We start from the raw sequence: 18,705 nt of genomic DNA, 5'->3' as shown, positions 1-18,705 counted from the left end.
TAACATTTAAACAAATATGTAAAAAAGGTTATAATGATTGCGAAAATTTCAAAATGTAATAACTATTGTTGTTTGGAGTTGAATCAAGAATATGAATAATATAAAACTAGAAAAATTATTGATCTTTCATTTTTAAATCATTAAATTGATTTGGTTCATATCATTAACCACGCAAGTACAATCAATAAGATGATTAGATGATTTTTTCAAACAATTTAGATGATTTTTGATGGCGATGAAGTTTCAATATCTAATTTAATATCTTTGTTACAATTAAACTTTTCTTTGTTACTGACTGAAAAGTTTACTCAATTTAGTAATTGTTTGAATATAAACTTTATTAATGATTAAGATGATACAGTTAATTGTTATGAAATTAGGTGTCAATGGATGGAGGATTTTTTTTCAGGAGTTCATAAAAATATATAATTTATTTGTTGATTACAATCGGAAGGGAGGTAATTGAGTTGATCAGATGATTGGAACAAGAAAAATTAATTATGCTGGTTAATTGTTGAAAAAGTTGATTAACAGTTTGCCAAATTAAAATGCTGCCAGAGTGATAATTATCAATTGTTGACTCTTCATTAATCTCCATTGAAAGTGAAGTAATTAGTTAATTATCATTGATAATTGATCACAAAAAAATTGGTTAATTTATCAATCACTTTTCAATTGGTTAGGAAGCAAAAATTGTAAACAATTAAATTTTTACATGATGATGATTATAATCAATGGAATTGATAACTGATCATGATGATGATTCAATTAGTTAATTGTTAATTAACAAGATAAGAACAGAGTTGAGAAGGTGAAAGTGAGCATAATTTCAGGGACTAGAGACTTAATTGTAATTAATTGTGTTCATTGATTAACAATTGAATTTTAAACTGTATCATGACTTTGAAGTTATCATGGTTGTTAAATTGTTGTTGGACGAGAGTTAATCCAGCTATTGATTATGAAGATAATCAGAAACATTTGGTTTTTGAGCTTTTCCAGTTAAATTAATCACTAATTTAACTGATTAATTTGGTTAATTGTTGTTCACTTCATTGGATCAGTTTTAAGGTAAACGATTTTTGCTTTTCATCGGTTAAATTTTGATTTCTGTTGTTTTTGGTCCTGATTGTTGGTTCTTGTCTTGAGTGACAAATATGATCAGTGATTAGTGATACAATTAACATTATTGATTCTTAATATAAAAAAAATGGTTCAGGAATTAAATTAAATGCAGTAATTTGATGATGAGACAGTAATTAAGCTTGGAAGGCATCACAGGCAGGTAATTCATCAGCTGATGATTCAATTACTTTTAACTTTTGAAAGAGTAACCGAGATTTGGGTGAAAGGTCAGGGTGATCACTAGCTCGTAGCGAGGCCGTTGTCGGGTGAGTCCTGATTTCTTGACGGAAAACTTGAACATCATCTTCAAGACAATTTAAATTAATCTCTTCGTGTGATCGCCTAAGGGGTGGTAGATTTTCATTAGATGACTGAGAGTCCGACATGCTACTCAAACTGTGACAATAATTACTCGAAGTCGAATAGGTTGAATTGTCATTCTCTCCAATGTTAATCCGATGCTCTCTGATTCCACTAAGAAGACTTGCTCGAGATGAGATTCGACGACCATCCAGATCAATTTCCACTTCATCATCTTCCGTTTCCTCTTCTCTGATAATATTTCCACCTCTTCCTCCACCTCCTTCCGAGTGGTTAAGATCATTAAGTTGACCATTGGTGGTATCGATTGATTTAAATGATGCTCCAGATGAACAACCTTCACGATCTAAATTGAATCCATTGGTTGATGATCCACATCCACTTTCAATTTCATCATGTTTATTACGATTATCATATTTAGCAATTAGCGAATCAAATAAAGCATTTGGATCTAAATCAAGTCCACTTCCTGTCGGTGATGGAATGTAAATCGGTGATGTTAATTGTGGTGAAGTGGGTGAAGTTGACGGTTGATATTCAGTTAAAGAGGATTGATAATTATTACTTGAAACATTCGATGTTCCCGGTGAAACAATTAATCGTCTATTTTCACCTTCTCTTCTATCACCTTTAACCTCTTCCTCTTCTTCCTCTTCATAATCATCTCCTCGTGAATTAATCTCTTCACCATTGGTTGAATTAGTTTGACCACCAGAAGAAGCTGAAGGTTTAATCGACAAGTAATAAGAAGTTTGATCAATTTGCTCAAGAACAGAATAAGATTTCAATGAACTGACATTGAGATTAATTCTACCATCAATAGTTGACCTTTCACCCACTCCACCGATACTATTAATACCATTTCCACCCTTGATACAGGCACTTCGAGAAGAGATACTTGAAGATTCACTGAAGGCTTCAGGAGTAGCTAAAGGAGCCATTCCAATCCAATCATCTCGAATCAGATCAACTTTACGACTTTTCCGTAGGGCAGTTAACAGGGTCGGAGGTCGTGAGGTGAACCGACCAGTTGAACCAAGGATTGAACAAGAATAGGAGGGCATATATCTGGGCTCATCAAGGTCCAAACCCACCGGTTGTAAATCGGTGAACGATGTTTCCAATACAACTCTATGAGATGGAGTTCGGTCTAATGAATCGGGTGTAATTGTCCCACTTGGGTAGGTCATCAATGGACGTGATATATGGTCAATATTATTTGCCGTTAAACGGCGGGTCGGCTTTGGTGGACCAGTGGTGATTAACAGTTTCTCCAATGCTTCCAGAACTTTATCAGGCATATGATCTTGTATCATGACTGGTGAGATAATTATCTGATCATATTCAGTATTATCCACCCACAATGCTTGATAAACTGAATCCTTTTTACCGACAAATTTTCTGGAACAAAAAAAAAATAAACACAATTAATGATCAACATATCGAAATTAAATCATAAACATTAAAATCATTACTCATGGGTAAACAATTTAAGGGCGACAATCAGCGATTAAACAATTTAAAGAGTCAATTATTAGCAATGATAAGCTCATTTCTTGATTCATATATCATAATAATAACTATATCAATTTTTCATGGTGATTTTTACCCTCCGGGCATTGAATGATTAAATTTAATTGTTAAAGATGAAACCTAAATATGATTGTGATGATTTTATCTAATATTTATTATTATTGAAATTTAAATAACTAATACAGTAAAACCTTGCTAAGGGAATATTTTGTTACGCCATCTATTGGTTCAAACTATTTTATATGGACAAATTTAATTGACCAACATTAGTTAATGGAAAAAAGAGTCAAATCAATAGGTGACATAATCAAAATAAAATATTCCCTTAGCAACTGGCCGAGAGGTTAGTGTCTTGGACTCTAATTCACGATGACGTAGGTTCAATCCCGGCTTGGTTACTCATCTGAAAATCGAAAACATTAAAAATTCTAAAAATAATTTTTTAATTGATTAACTGATTATGATTAATCTCTTTCAATCATTCAATTGTTGGTTTAACAAACTATTAATACAACAAATTGAGTTGATTACTTTGCAATTAACAATTAACGATACTAACTTGGTTAATCACAAGTTAATTATCGAAATTAATTAATCATTTAATCGTTGTAGAAACAACAATAAGTATTAATTAATCAATACAATTAAGGTAATCTTAATCGTAAAGTTTTCATTTCTAATGAGATTTGTTGATTTATTAAATCATTAAAAGTTTGATTATTTTGCACTTTGATCACATCAACAACAACAATCAAAGTTTCATTTGTATAAATGGTTAATTTGATTACGAAAAACACTAAATCGTAAATGATTAATTTCTTACCTCCAATTGTTGTTTTTGGAAGCACTGAAGATGAAGACAAGAAAACATATAATTAGATGAGGATGATGATGATGACGAGGATGAAAAGATCATTAATAATAATGATTCAACATATTAATAAACACAAATAACAATCAAAGTTTTCTATGATTAATCAACAATCAACTTACTCTTCTTTTGCTGGATGATTACGAACGATATGAATTATTTTACCCGGAGGGTAAAGAGGTTGATGAACAGTTAAAGCGATCGAGGAATCATCTGGATGAGCTGATAACTCCTTTTCTCCTCCTGTGATTGATGTTATATCATCACAATTAATTGTATTAATTTTACTTTTACCATCATGAGAAATTAAATCTTGACCAACACCGACTAAACTATTTGAAGGTTTAACACTTTTCTTGATAACAAAACCACTGCCATCATCTTTAATTTGATTGTTAACACCATCAGGGGAAGTCGTTGTTACCTTGGAATTGAGTGTTTCCGTTTCCGTTGCAAGTGTACAACAACAGAAACCCATTCCAATTGTTTTCCATTTTGGGTCTTTTGATTGTTTGATTACGTTAATTAGATCAAATCTTAATGTTTCCATTTGATGTAATCCTAATCTTGGAACAACATCTTTGCCCAAAACCACTGAGGTGATGAAATGTTTAGTATATTCAACGGCGGGTAAAGAGAGTAGCCCACCGGGCGGGGAGAAAGCGTAACAGACTAGATCGGGATAAGTTTCTTTAAGTAGAATGGCCAGAATGGCCGCAGTACCCGCACCCAAGGAATGGCCAACAAGGACTAGTGAATAATTATGAGTTCCTTTACAGGGATTATGGGTCAACGCTTGTTCCAAAATTTTTTCATCGGTCAACTTTTTCTTAATATAAACAGCCGCTTCGACCATCCCCTTGTGCCCAAGCCAATTATCACGAACAGGATTGGTCGGTAATAGGTCACCTTCAGCGTTCAGGTCAGTGATCACATCTTGTAGGGAGAGAGTACCTCGAATGGTAACAACAATGGTCCGTTTATCATAGTCAAGGGCCACAAAAAACGGCGGCTCAGCGATTTCAACATGATAAGTTGCGTAAATTATTTCAAAATTATGAGTTTGACAAATCTTTTGGAGAGCAGCATAATTACATCCACAACAATTATCACCCAATATCATGGGCTCAGAAATGGGTGAAGTTGTTGAGGGACGAGGACTTGTCGATGAGGCTGATAATTTACGTTCAATTTGATTGGTGACCGTTGTTGTTGTCGTAGTAGTTACAGTTACCGTTGACGTTGAACGATTTAGTAGTGGACAGCAACAAAAGGGATTGAAACATGATGAGGATGAGGATGAATTTGGTGATGAAAAGCAAGTTGAACATCTTAAATAAGGACAAAGCTGAAAACATCCGAACGCTTTGTTTTCCATCAGATAAATGGGCCAACCGTAAATCGCTATGGCATAATGAAGATAATGTATTAGTGTTCTAATGTCTTGGACAACCGCATAGTGGGTCACATCCAAGAATCGCGTTTCCGGACTTATGGGTAACCCGGAAAGGAATTGATAAGTTTTATTGGCTTCTTCACGAACAACCAATGAACTTTGATTTTTCTGCTGTCGTCGAGTCAATATGAGACCTGCGATCACATCGGAAGGCACCACGTCCAAATCACGAAAAAATTCTGATAATAATTTGGCAATTTCTGTAAAAGAATTCTAAATTTTATGACAAAAAGAAAGAAAAACAATCAGTTAATCCAATTGTTCAACAATCAGGTAAATTGCTCATTCTCACCTGACGCCTATCAGATTTACCAAGGCAACAAAATAATAATTCACACCGACGATTCCAACTATCCTGATATTGTCTCATCGCTTTCCTGTAACAATCAACAATTAATCAACAATTAGAAAACTGATTTTCCATGAAAAAAAAATGATGAACCAATTTGATTTCAATTATAAATTAAAGTCTAACCAATTTTCAACATTATCAAGTTGATTTGGTTATCATGTGTTGCCAATCACAACCAGTGGACAATCAATTTACTATAATCACCATTTAGATTATCAATTTATAGTAATAAATGTATGGAAAAGTGATAAATTAAAAATTGATTGTGACAATTAAATCAAAATAAAAATAAAATACCTTTTCAGATCTAAAAGCTCAGGAGTTTGCCTGGCAAATTATTAAGATACAAATCAAATTTGAAAACAATGATTTCCAATGAAAAAATGATGAGGAAAAAAAAAGAAAATAATAAAAAAAGAATCAAATTAAATTAAGCAAATTAAGAGAAAAAAAAGTTAAAGTTAATTGTAATTAAACTAATTGTAAAACACATGCATAGTTGCATTGTAACTGGCAACAAGTTTTCATCAAGTGAAAAGATTGATGAAAACAAAAACTGATTATATTAACAATGAGGATAATTTGTGGTTAATCTAAATTACAATTAGTTAATCACAATTAACAAGAAACATGTAAAAACAAAAAAAAAGGATACATGATCATGCAATTGACACATTGAAAATTAATTGACTCTGTCATTCATTATATTAATTGATCATTATGAAACAAGATTAAGATGAGTGCGAGATTGTGTTGATTGTGATGTTTGATATTAACTTATCAAAGTTAATTGGTTAACCAACTAATTAATGAATCAACAGAGACAAACCTGTGACGCCAATTACGATGAGAGTTACCCGATCTCTTGTACCTGTATTTGCTTTGTCCATCCTTGAGGCTATTCTGATATCGTTGCATCTTGACCCATGAACGTCCAGCAGTATCAAAGGTGCACCAAATTGTGATAAAAACTGAAGCAATTATACAAAAATTGCATATGATGATAACTAGAATGGCATCTCTGGGAAATCCTGGTGTACAGGAATCATAGTGCTGTCTAATCCAGTAGATTCCCATGATGAGCCAGAAAATTTCAATCACCAGAATCCCTGATGAAAAGGTAAACAAAGAAGGTAACAATTAACAACAATGATTGATTAATATGAATAGAAAATTGGAAAATTTTTCTCAATAATTAAAATGGTTCAACTCAATAAATCAAAATGGTTCCATTGATTTTGTCTGATACATCAAATAGTTTAAGATTGACGAGTAACAATGTAAATGTCAATATATTGACAATTTTATCTGTTATTATATCAATGAAATCATGGTGAATATAAAATAGTTACTATCATGAAAGATGAGAGGGGAAAAAATGATGAGGATGAGGATAAAAAAAAGTAAGATGAATAAACTTTCAATATGATTTAACATAAGATTGATTAGAATTGACTTTATAATCAATGGAGGAAAAAGTTTTCATGGGAAAATATTATATTCAGAGTACAGGGAATTTCTGAAAATTCTGGAAATGAATAGCAAAGACTCATCATGTTGATATTATGATAAAAGGGGGAAAAAGTTGAGTATTCACCTTAATATTCATGGTAATCAATATAAAAGGAAAAATATTAAATGAGATTGTCAGATAATCATGAAAACAGAATCAAAAGTTGACACTTGAACAATAAATCATGAACGTTTAATGGATAACAGTTCAATTATGATGAGACAATTAACTGAATAAGTGATCATTAGCAATTAGTTAACTATTGAAATTTTGTTGATTAAATTGATTAGATGGCAAATAGTAAGAGAGCTCAATTCTTAATCAATATGATCAAATGTATTAGCAAGAAAAATCGTAAAGTGTAGTTAAAGTTAATGAACAAAATTAAGGTTAAATTGGTGATGATTAATATTAATCAGAATCAATTTAATTGAATGGTTGATCTACAATTGGGATGGAAATTTAATTCCAATAGGAGTTGTTAACCTTTTTTCTTGTTCTTTGTCATGAGTTACATTGAGAATCAGGGGATTCTCATGAAACCTTTGGTATTCAGCTCGATTCTCATCTTTATCATCCTTACACCTTATTCCTAGTTACTTATACTCTTCCATTGTCAATCTCATATCTCCTGAAAATTTCAATCATTATATTCATTGGTTCCTGTCTAATATCAGAGGCTATTTAACTCAGGAAGATTCAATTTGATGTAATCAACTCATGGGGTTCCCTGGAGACATGATAACAATAATGGTAAAAGAAATAAGGACGAGAATGCTGAGAATAGATGAAAAAAAAAGGAAAAGAATTCTGAACAAAATATATTAGACAAAATAAAGAAAATAATAATAATAGAGAATAAAAAAGAGAAAAAATTGTTCCAATGTTGTTAGTGATTCTTTTCGACAGAATCATGTAGATAACATGGAGAAAAGTTCATCAAGTTATTCAGTTCTTTTTTTCTTCTTTGTTTTTCTCTCTTTCTCTTTGATTTATTTTTTATTTTCCACTGAACTTTGGATAGTATGATAAGTTTGAGACAAAATGATAAGGTTACAATTTGTATTTTCCTTGTTAACTGATTGTTGCAATTCAATTGTAATTTAGTTTTAAACATGATCAATCTTGCATTAAATTTGTGAGCAAATAAAAAGTTTCTTCATCGTGATAATTTAATTTGATTACTTTGTTTTCCACCAATTTCAATTTACAATCAAGTTTAACAATTGATGAGGTGGGAGGATGAGGAGGAGTTTCAATGATAATCAACATCTCGAGTTTGAACATTTCGTCCTTCATTTAATATTAACACAATTAATTATTATAATCATTTGCTCATTGGAATAAAAATGAACCAATTAGCAAATCATTAATCATTTATACACAATCACAATCACAATCTAAACAATTACACTTTCAAGTTTGTTTAAATCAAATCGTATCATCATCAACAAGATGAATATATATCAAGAAGTTTATTATTATTAAATCAACTTCATGATTAACAACTGATTAGTTAGGAAATTAATTATTCTCATTCTGATGGCAAAGGAAAAGGTAACAGAAATTCAATGATAATTACCATTGAATTTTTCATGATAATAATAAAATCATTTAAAATAATCAGTATGTTCATGTGAATTTTGATCAATTAAGAATCACAATCAATTCATGTTGACTGATTTTCATTTTGTATCATGATTAATTAACACAGTTAAGATTTAAGATTAATTGATTAGTGAGCAATCAAGCAATTTAAATGTAAGATGGGTAATCAAAGTTGGTAATAGATGATATTAATTGATAAATGCTTTGAGACTAATGGAAATGTTAATTTTACTTGATTGGACTTCATTGATTATCATGTTTAAGATGCTAATAGTATTTGTTGATTATGCTAATATCATATGATGTTCATTGATATAAACTGAATCAACAAAATTGAGTTGTTTTTTTTCCTGTTGTTCATTTGATTCAGTTTCACCATGATGAACAATTGATACAAGAGATTCAGTCAAGTGTTTCCTTGATTATATAATACAAATAACAATAACATCAATAATAATAATAAAAATAACGATGTTGATACACAGACTCAATTCCAAGTGACATTTGACCTTTTTTCTATCTCTGTTTCCACCCAAATTTCCGGGTTTGAAATTTTGGACAATTATTGAATCTTTTATTATGTTAGGAAAGGAAAGGAAGAAGAAAAAAATTCACAATCGTATCATGTGATGTAAAGATTCAAGGAAATGAAATTTCATGATATATAAATGCTGAGAAAGTGGATAAGAACCCCTGATGATGATGATGATGATGAAAAACACACAGAGGAAGAAAAAGAATCAAGTTAAATATGAATAAAAGTGCAAGTTGAGTATTTTTCCAACATTTTGAGCAATATTTATAATTCTATGTAGATTATTACATTAAGAATTATTCTGAGTAACATGATGGATTCTGTGTGAGAAACTCTGGTGATGGTGGGTAAAGAAAAGGGAAAAATGTAAAATATTTGAGTTTCCAGTCGATGGTAAAGATGTTTAGATTACATGAACATTTTCATGGTACAATGAATAATCTGAAACTAAAGAACTTTTCAAATGAGAGATAAAAAGAAAGAAAGAGATTACTTCATCATCTTCATCTTCCTCATCTTCCTCATCTTCCTGTGATATATATAAGTTCAATTCTAAGGCACAATGAGCATCCATGGGGAAGATGATGAGGTGGATGAGAGGTTATAACAACAGCAATTATCATACATTTTGCATATAATTTACTTTGTTAATCGCTATCATTTTAATCAAAACATGTTAACTAATCATCATAACTGTTGACTTTGTAATCAAACTGATTGTCATTTGTTTCAGGATAAACATTTGATTAGGGTTATTATCATGTCACCTTTAAATTGGGTGTTGAGGCAATTAGGATTTAAATTAGATTAGTTTTCTACTTCAACAGCTTAAAGATTAAGAATTGGGTCAAAATTAATAACCAATTACAGTTAATTTTTTTCCCCTTTCATTTAATCCTTTATTTTTTTTATTAATTTATGAAAGTAAATCAATGTATTGAACAAAACAAAAACGGAAGAGGAAATCAAATTATGATGAAAACATGATTACCAAAGCAACAAAATATTAGTTTTTCAATCAACAATCACTAAGTAATTGAAATGATAAAAATTATCAAAGATAAATCAACTAATATGTATAAACATATCAATCTTGATGAGAAGAAAAAAAAAATTATATAAATTGTTAGAAAGTTAATTTGATTGCAACTGATCAAATCATTAAGCTAACCAACGAGGCACATCAATTATAATGAGCAATTTAATTCAAACAATTAATTTCCTCATTTCAATATAAACCAATTTGTAAATACATTTGTATTGTAATAATAATCAACTAATTGCTGATCTACACGTTATGTCATTGATCTGATGATTTAAAGGTAACCTTATATTTTAGGTTCTAAAGGTAAACAAAAAAAAAGGTAACTGAAAGTTCACATTGAAAGGCTCAGTAGTTTAAAAGTTAACACGGAATCAGGAAGAGCTGAAAGTAAAAACAATCAACCTTGAAAACTCAGGTAGATGATGATGATGATGGTGGTTCATTAGCACTTCACTAATTTTGCTCTTCTTTTTTCTCATCATCATCTTCCTCCCTCATACATCTGAATGGTCTGAAAAAAAAGATAATCTCAACTTGAGACTGTAATTTAAAACTTGGAAAATAACCAGAGAGACACAGAGAATAAAGTAAATGAGATGTGAACATTTCTTTTTATATCTTCTTCTTGGTGTAACAAAGTAAACACAGGGAGAGAAGAAAAAATCTGAAGAAAGAGAAATTCATGAGATCGATCAACAGTCAACCATGAGACATGATTTAACTGTAATACACCTTGATTGTTATGACAGCACCAGAAAAGATGATTGTGAATCAAAAGACCGGGAATTGAATAAGTTGTTACATGATAACGGTGAAAATGAAACCAGAGTTGAATATGATTTTGATGATGATAAAGGGGAAACATTAATGGTTGAGATGAACTGAATGAACTGAATCAGCTGAATTAATCGACAATTAGATGATATTAACTTACCTAATCTTACATAGAGAAGGTACTGCATTGATGATCGAGGTTCGGTATCCAAAATGGTTCCTCTTGAACTGACCCAAGCAATAAAGAGCTCGACAATTAGACAGCCGATTAGGATGATGGCATAGCCGATAATATGTTCGTGTAAATCGATCATACATTGTAAACGCCATTCTCTTTTCTCTCCGGATACCAGAATCAATGAAAGAACAATTAACCTAATTAAAGAAAGAAAAAGAAGAAGAAAAAGAAAATTAATTTGTAATCAGTTTGATTTGTTTCCAATGTATTGTTGTAAAATTAGCATGACAATTGACGATGATTTAACTGTTTCCATGATGGTTCATGATAAATACTCACCAGACAATATGAACAGTGAACAGGATAAGTGCAGGTACAATTAGATCATCAGAGCCAATACTCCAACGTCTTTTGAACACAATGATACCTGGCATTTAGTTGATTATTTCTCAGGTGATTAATAACATTCACCGGCATCACATATATGAAAAATATTCACTATCAATAAAATAGTAACTGAAGTAAATTATTTACACATTTTGATGAGACACAATTTTAGAATAGAAAAAAAAATAATGAAAAGAGAGAGAGAGAGAGAGAAGGAAACACTTGATTGAGGAGCTGATTCTCGATGTTATCTCTGCTCAATGATGATTAATATCAATAGAAATTGTATCATCATCATATGTTTGATAGAATTGATTCCATTTAAACTGATCAATATAAAAGAGTTGAGGATATTTAAGTTTCTCTATCGAATCTGGTTCATCGATTAACCCATCAAGTAAAGATCTTGGATTAGTAGTAACCATAAGAATACACGAGGAAAATTGATGTTGAGATTATATTGAGAAGCAAAGATTAAGATGAGGATGAAGATTACAGATTAGAGATTAAAGTAACTTAGATAACTGAAATTTAGATAATCACTTAGAATGAATGTAATTTGATGAAACCATAAGATGCTTTGAGAAGATGATGTTGGTTAGTATTTGAAGATGATTGTTTTCTGATGAACAACATGATTATCAGGGTGAAGCAGAAAATCAGAAAAGATTATCTGTTGATGGAACAAAAAAAAAGAATATTTTTATTATTTTCTTTCTCTCTCTCTCGTAGAAAAAGAATCCGATTGATGATTGATTGACTTGAGAGAATCAGTGATGATTAAATTGAATAGAGAAAATTAGACAAGTGAAGAAAATGATGAGAGAGAGAAGAAGAAGATTCAATAACAACAACAACAGATGAAGAAGATGATGAAGACGAAGAAGATATTAAAATAATCGAGTGAAGGTGAACACTTTTCTCTTCATTTGCAGTTTTAAATTGGAATTTAATTTAAATTGTTGAGGATATTTCGCCATTACGAATACGCAATAAATCACAAATTGTAATTATAAATTGGAGAAAATGGTTGCTAATTATCACTCAGGAGAATAGAAAATATTTCCACAATTAGAATGAGAAAAACAGAGATTCGATTATTTCGCAATTGGAAAAACAATCAAGAGAATAATTAAACGATGGATATCATTAAGATGATGATAAATTATCCACAGTTAAATGGTGAATTAATTAGAAATTAGAAAATGAAAAAATAAACAATAACAAACACAAAGGAAAATAAAGTAAGAAAATGCAATTTGAAAGGTTTAAAGGCGAGATTTGTTTTCCATTTGGGATAATCTACCGGTTGGAGATTAACAGAGGAAAAGAAAAACAAAATTACAGTTAATTGTTTAGCTAATGAACACTTTCAATGTTGATGGTTAATGATGGTGAATAGAAATGAGAATGACTAGAAAACGATTTTATCACAAATGCTGTTCAAGAGAAATGATGAAAATGATTGTCTACATTTTAGAGATGTTGAGGTGTTACTCATTCTGAGGTCTCTCTCTCTCTCTCTCTCTCTCTCTCTCTCTCTCTCTCTCTCTCTCTTTCTCCCTCTTGATGATACACTAAAAGATGAGGAAGATGACGATGGCAATGATGATGATGATTCTCAAAGAAAGGAAAGAGAGAAGATGGAAATCTAGACCTTTGTTGTTATACGAAAAATCCATTGGTCATGTTCGGGTTTATGCGCAAAGAGAATCTCATCATTTGGGTTAACCTTTGACCCTCGAATTGGAGTCGAAAAGTGATCTCATTTTTTGTTATTTGTTCCTTGCTATGGATTATTGGATTACTCCAATTATCGTGATTAATTTTTAATAATTGTCAGATTAATCAATTAACCTTATATGAGAACGAACAAAAATCGAAACAAATTTTGATGAAAAAGTTTCGAAAAGAAAATGATCTGGTTTTCTTTGTGATTCTTTCTAGTTAATTGTCACTTTTAGATTATAATTTCGATTAAAATATGATTGATTTGATTAGAATTGTTAATTGTTCCGAGTTGTTCGATGTTTAGTTAATCTAAATTGCTGTTGATTACTTTGTTTCGTTGATTTGATTGCGTGTCAACAACAATCAGTGACTTTTTGTTTTGCTTTTCTTGTTTAATGTTGACCATTGGTGTTGATGCTTTAAAAGTTAATTGTTGTTTCTAATCATCTCAAGGTTAACAGGTAACAATTTATAATTCCAAAAGTTTTAAGTGTTAATCTTATTTGATTGTTAATCAAATTCAAGTGTCTTAATTGGTAATCACAATCGCAGTCAAGGTAAATTGCTCTTCATTACTTGATTATTGATAAAATCATCTGGAGATGATCAATTCAAATAAGAATCTTAAATTGTAATTGTTGATTAATCAAACCTCACAATCAACTTGGCAATATTTTTAATTTAATTATGTAAATTATCAAGAATTAAAATGATCTTGATAAACTAATCAAATTAATGGTCTTTTTGTATGTTAATCAATTGTATTGCTATTTCCTTGTATTTTTATTGATTTAATTGTCAGACAGTAAAGGTAAACAATTAAACCGATAATCAATAATCAACAATAAATTAAATTCAACTATTTAAAGCTCATTGAGCTACTGTTGATTGGATTGAGAATTCTGATAATCAAGACAATTAATGTGCCAATTAGATGTTGATAATAATTGGGAAAGAATCAAATTTCACATTGCAATTAATTGATTGCCACTGTAACACTCCAAGGACATTTGATTGTAACAATTAATCGAAATGATTAACTGACATTTGACCAACAAATCATCAGAATTAGGAACAGTCAGACTCATAGAAGATGAAAAAAAAAATCTATGGTAATGATTGGGGGATTTTTTGGCTCTTCGAATTGTAAACAAACAGATTAATGGTAAAGTTTTGATTGTCTTTTCATATTCGATTGTAGTGATTAGTTAATTTTTGATCGTTGGTAAACAATTAAATTAACTGTGAGAATGAGTGACACAGCCCATGCCTATTTCACGGCTAAATTGTGTTTGGTTGTCTTCAATGTCGGAAGGATAATCCAAAGATTGGTTGTCTTTGGTTTCTCTTTATATGAAGATGGTTATTATAAGGATATCGAACCGTTGACCGTTAATGGGACAGTTATCACCCGTTATTCAACTCGATTACCACTTGGCCTGGTTATGTTCACCTTAATTATGTTCATTGGACTCCATATGTTGGGTGTAATTGGAGCAATTAAGGAGAACCGTCGTTGTCTTTATTCCTATGCAACAATTTGCCTCTTTCTCAATATGATATCACTTTTTGCTCCAATTGCTTTTAATCCGTCCATGTTTATAATCTACCTGGTCATGATTATACTGGCCATTGGCTATGGAATCATGTTGAAGCAAAGAGATGACCATCAGCTGTTGTATTCACCAAGAAATGTTCAATCAATTCAGGCTTGAATCGCATCACCGAGACAGTTAAATGTTCCCATTGTTTGTTACCAATACAGAGAGAAAGCAAGTCTGAAATGAGAAAGTTAATTGTTGATTAATTAATTGGATGACATTTGATTGTTTAGTTAATCATAATTCTTATATTAATTCTAATTCAACTCAATTAACACTCACCATTTGTTATTATGGATCAAATTCTAGGTTCAATTTATCCTTTTGCTTTTACAGATGAATTTTGATTTATCTTTAATGTTAATACTTCAAGTTAATTAATCTGTCATTTGAGATTAATTGTAATCAATGTTAATTACAAAAGAAAAGACAAAAGATCTCAATCAATTACCATTAATATCGACTGGATGTTATCATTAAAAAAAACTATCAATGGATAAAAAGTGAAACAATTAGATGACTCATTTGATTGGGATTTAATTTCCAATCAGGTTAATCAAAACGATCAACAAAATTGGATATTGTTTTGTTTTAATTGTAAAATTTTGTCAATCCTTGCACTGTGTTTTTATTTCAATTAAATGCTTTCTATATAATATTATATTTATCATTATTTCAAATTGTTGATTTTGTTAAATTATTGTTAAAATGGTTTTGTTGTCAACAAATCATAAAATGATGATTATTGTTAAAACACAGAAATAATCCATGGTTGATGAATAATTTGATTTCCATGGTTAATTGTTAGGTGAATAGGTGGGTATATATAATATATATTATGATAAAGAACGAGGTTGTGATAACATTTTGTACTATTGATCAAAATCTTTGTATCGACCATTGATAATGTCATTGCGAAATGCAACAACCTCTTCGCCAACAAAAACGCGTTTTGTGCCGCGAGGTAACGCACGACATGATTGAAGGTCGATTAGTCTCAAATTTTTACAGTTTCTCAGAAGTTTTTCAATTGAATTAAAGAGAACTGATGATCCACGAAGGGTGATTGCGGTAAGTGGACAGTTCTCTACACTTGAAAGAGCTTCCAATGCATCGGAAATACCTTCTTGATGAAGATTGTGCGATATATCCAACTCGATTAAGCTGTGTTTCCACTGTCAAAGTAAATTACATTTTCAATTAGATTGTGATTATGATGATGGAGATAAGCAAAGAAAAATATCAACCCACCTTGTTAATTATATTTTCCAAACCAGTGGAGAAAATTGTACTACAGTTATCGATTGCCAAATGTTGCAGATTCCAGGCTGAAATTTTAATTATGCAACTGGCTGTAACTCGAGGTGAACCGCGAATATCGAGAAGCTTCAGATTCTCAGCGTCTTTAGTTAAACTACTGATTACAGATTCGCTGTAACCATGGTCAGAATTATTGCACGGAATACTAAGTTCTTCCAATTTAGGAAAACCGCGAGCGTTTCCACTTTTAGGTGGTTGAATGAAAATGTTACCAAGTCGAAGGATTTGAAGGTTTGGACATGATTCTTGTAGGGTATCGACTCGAAGTAAAAATGATGATGATGATTGTATATTAGATAAATCCAAAGATCTGAGATCAAGACAATATTTCTAAATGAAGAGTAAAGAAGAAGAAGAATAATAAAATTAGTCAACAATGAATGAATTAAAATTAACATTGAATTTGAATATGAAAAAAAGATTCTCACAGTTATGGCGGTGAAAACATGGGTCAAACCATTTATCTTATTCTCAGATAAGTTGAGAGATTTTAATTTGGAACCATTTTTGGCTAAATAATTTTGGAACGAAGGAAATAAAGGATAAGATGTTTTTTTGACCTTATTGCAGTTTCGACCTTTTTTGATGGTTTGATCTGATGGAGAAGTTCGGGAAAGGTCAATCTCTGCCAATAATGGGCACTCATCGGAGAGAAGATCAAGAAAGGCTCCATCAACAGTGTAACAACCTCTCAGAACGATACTGGTCAATGATTTACCACAAGTTGTTAAAATACGAGCAAGACAGGGAAGGGTCAATGAATATTCCCAACCAGTAAAATTAAGGTAACTTGTGTTGACGAGAAGAGATGAAAGTTGTGCTAACTCGGTTTCACTTGGTTTCTTATTGAATTCACTTAGATCAACTGATCTCCACAATTTGGGTGATGATAAAATAATTTGTCTCCAAGTTTCACAAACACGACATAAATTAAGAAGATTAATCATCACTTTTGATTCATCTTGTACAACAAACTCAAATATTTTGACCAAAATCTCATTGGGTAAGATTGTTTGTACTTGATTTGATTCATCAACGGTTTCAAAAAAATCTTTCAAAATTAATTGGCTTGATTTTACTGAGACAGAATCGCCAGTTGAATTATTGGTAGTTGTAGAGCTACAATTAGTATTACCAACGTTATTCGGTAATTTAGCAGCCTCGTCAACCTCCTTCTTCTTTTTAGATGGTCTCTTGTCATCATCTTCTTTTTGGTCAGTAATTTGGTAATCGTAATAATCTTCATCTCCTGAACGTTTTTTAATCTTCTTCATTTTCAGTAGAATCCTTTCATCTTTTATTGGCACTTCTTGTCCTAATTTACTTGTTGGCGGTTCTTCTGTAGATGCATCTTTTTCTGGTGATGTGAGTTTTTCTGTACCAATGGAAACTGGCGGTGGCTCAGGTGGTAAAGGTTGTTGTTTTTCTGTTTTACTCTTTGAGTTTTTTCTCCAATGATGACGATGAGAATGATGATGATGGTGATTACCAGCTAACTGACCTTCCTCTTCGCCTTTTCCTTTAACTTGTTTACCTTTATCACTTTTACAAGATTTATCTTCCCATGATTGATCGTCATCATCTTCTTCAGGCCATAATTCACCACCAAGAGAAAACAAAACTCTCGATTCACCCATTGTGATTCTTATCGATGACAAATATATTAAAAAAAGACAATAAAAAAGAGTAAGAAAAAATAAATATCAAAAGAAAACCATGAAAGTAAAAGAAAAGTCATCAAAAGTAAGAACGAGTAAAAATAATCCAATTAACACCAAAATTTTTCGACAGTTAAATTTTTCAAACTCTAACATTAACTCTTGTTTTGAAAGAACAATTTTCAAATCAATAAAATTAAACATCATCATTCTAACTATTAATATATTAAAATGTAAAAGTAATAAAAAATAATAGAAAATAACAAGAGACCTATAAAAAGAAAGATTTTTACTCTTATGTCATTTTAGAAAAGAAAAGAATAGAAAATCTCTTCAACCAAACCCAATCAATAGATAACAAGAGAAACATTTTCCACATTAATTGCAACAATTAAATGGAGTAAAAGACTTACCTCAATTTGAAGAATGGATTTAAACCAAATTATGATTAAAACAAATTAAGAGACAATCAGTTTGATGTTTGCTGTCATCAACCCAATGAATGAACTTCATTCAATGAACGATTGTCTCAATACTCGATCGATACTTTAGCTTATTGATATTTTTTATTCGATTCGAATATAAGAAAATCGGAGAAAATCGAACATCAAAATCGCAAATTTCAATCGATTTTTACGATTTAAATTTTAAAAGAATTTTAAGTTTTCCATTTTAATTTTTTTCTTTTCTCTAATCA

The 18,705-nt window shown here is 30.8% G+C and overlaps 2 protein-coding genes across 7 annotated transcripts; both read right to left on the bottom strand.

Annotated features, from left to right (window-relative positions):
* Positions 1 to 320: 320 nt before the first annotated feature.
* LOC128389096 (diacylglycerol lipase-alpha-like) lies at positions 321 to 13,196 on the bottom strand. Of its 6 annotated transcripts, XM_053348616.1 has the most exons (9): positions 11,651 to 13,196; positions 11,294 to 11,508; positions 6,488 to 6,767; positions 5,956 to 5,985; positions 5,599 to 5,683; positions 3,973 to 5,519; positions 3,803 to 3,826; positions 1,538 to 2,847; positions 1,300 to 1,467 (listed from the first exon to the last, which is right to left on the bottom strand). In XM_053348616.1, exons 1-9 carry the CDS (start codon positions 11,743 to 11,745, stop codon positions 1,442 to 1,444), a joined length of 3,612 nt encoding a protein of 1,203 aa, XP_053204591.1. In that variant the 5' UTR covers positions 11,746 to 13,196; the 3' UTR covers positions 1,300 to 1,441. The 6 variants fall into 6 exon arrangements, with proteins under 6 accessions (XP_053204587.1, XP_053204590.1, XP_053204588.1 ...); XM_053348612.1 differs by having other exon boundaries at positions 321 to 2,847; positions 11,651 to 13,193; XM_053348615.1 differs by having other exon boundaries at positions 321 to 2,847; positions 6,530 to 6,767; positions 11,651 to 13,193.
* Positions 13,197 to 15,554: 2,358 nt separating this feature from the next.
* LOC128389095 (F-box/LRR-repeat protein 6-like) lies at positions 15,555 to 18,561 on the bottom strand. Its single transcript, XM_053348611.1, has 4 exons — positions 18,422 to 18,561; positions 16,779 to 17,994; positions 16,282 to 16,680; positions 15,555 to 16,205 (listed from the first exon to the last, which is right to left on the bottom strand). Exons 2-4 carry the CDS (start codon positions 17,985 to 17,987, stop codon positions 15,903 to 15,905), a joined length of 1,911 nt encoding a protein of 636 aa, XP_053204586.1. The 5' UTR covers positions 17,988 to 17,994; positions 18,422 to 18,561; the 3' UTR covers positions 15,555 to 15,902.
* Between the last annotated feature and the right edge of the window lie 144 nt (positions 18,562 to 18,705).

This window comes from Panonychus citri, unplaced genomic scaffold (assembly GCF_014898815.1).
Source record: "Panonychus citri isolate SS breed McGregor unplaced genomic scaffold, ASM1489881v1 Contig00104, whole genome shotgun sequence".
NCBI lineage: Eukaryota > Metazoa > Arthropoda > Arachnida > Trombidiformes > Tetranychidae > Panonychus > Panonychus citri.
The sequence above is the reverse complement of the archived record's forward strand: the minus strand, read 5'-3'. Positions and strand labels throughout refer to the sequence as shown.

Coding starts and splice junctions, on each gene's coding strand:
- LOC128389096 (XM_053348612.1), bottom strand. CDS start 11,745: ATGCCAGGTATCATTGTGTTCAAAAGACGTTGGAGTATTGGCTCTGAT. Junction 5,520..5,598: donor GTAAATCTGATAGGCGTCAG/GTGAGAATGAGC, acceptor CATAAAATTTAG/AATTCTTTTACAGAAATTGC. Junction 2,848..3,802: donor TCCAAAAACAACAATTGGAG/GTAAGAAATTAA, acceptor TTTTTGTTCCAG/AAAATTTGTCGGTAAAAAGG.
- LOC128389095 (XM_053348611.1), bottom strand. CDS start 17,987: ATGGGTGAATCGAGAGTTTTGTTTTCTCTTGGTGGTGAATTATGGCCT. Junction 16,681..16,778: donor ATGTTTTCACCGCCATAACT/GTGAGAATCTTT, acceptor CTCTTCATTTAG/AAATATTGTCTTGATCTCAG. Junction 16,206..16,281: donor TGGAAAATATAATTAACAAG/GTGGGTTGATAT, acceptor TTACTTTGACAG/TGGAAACACAGCTTAATCGA.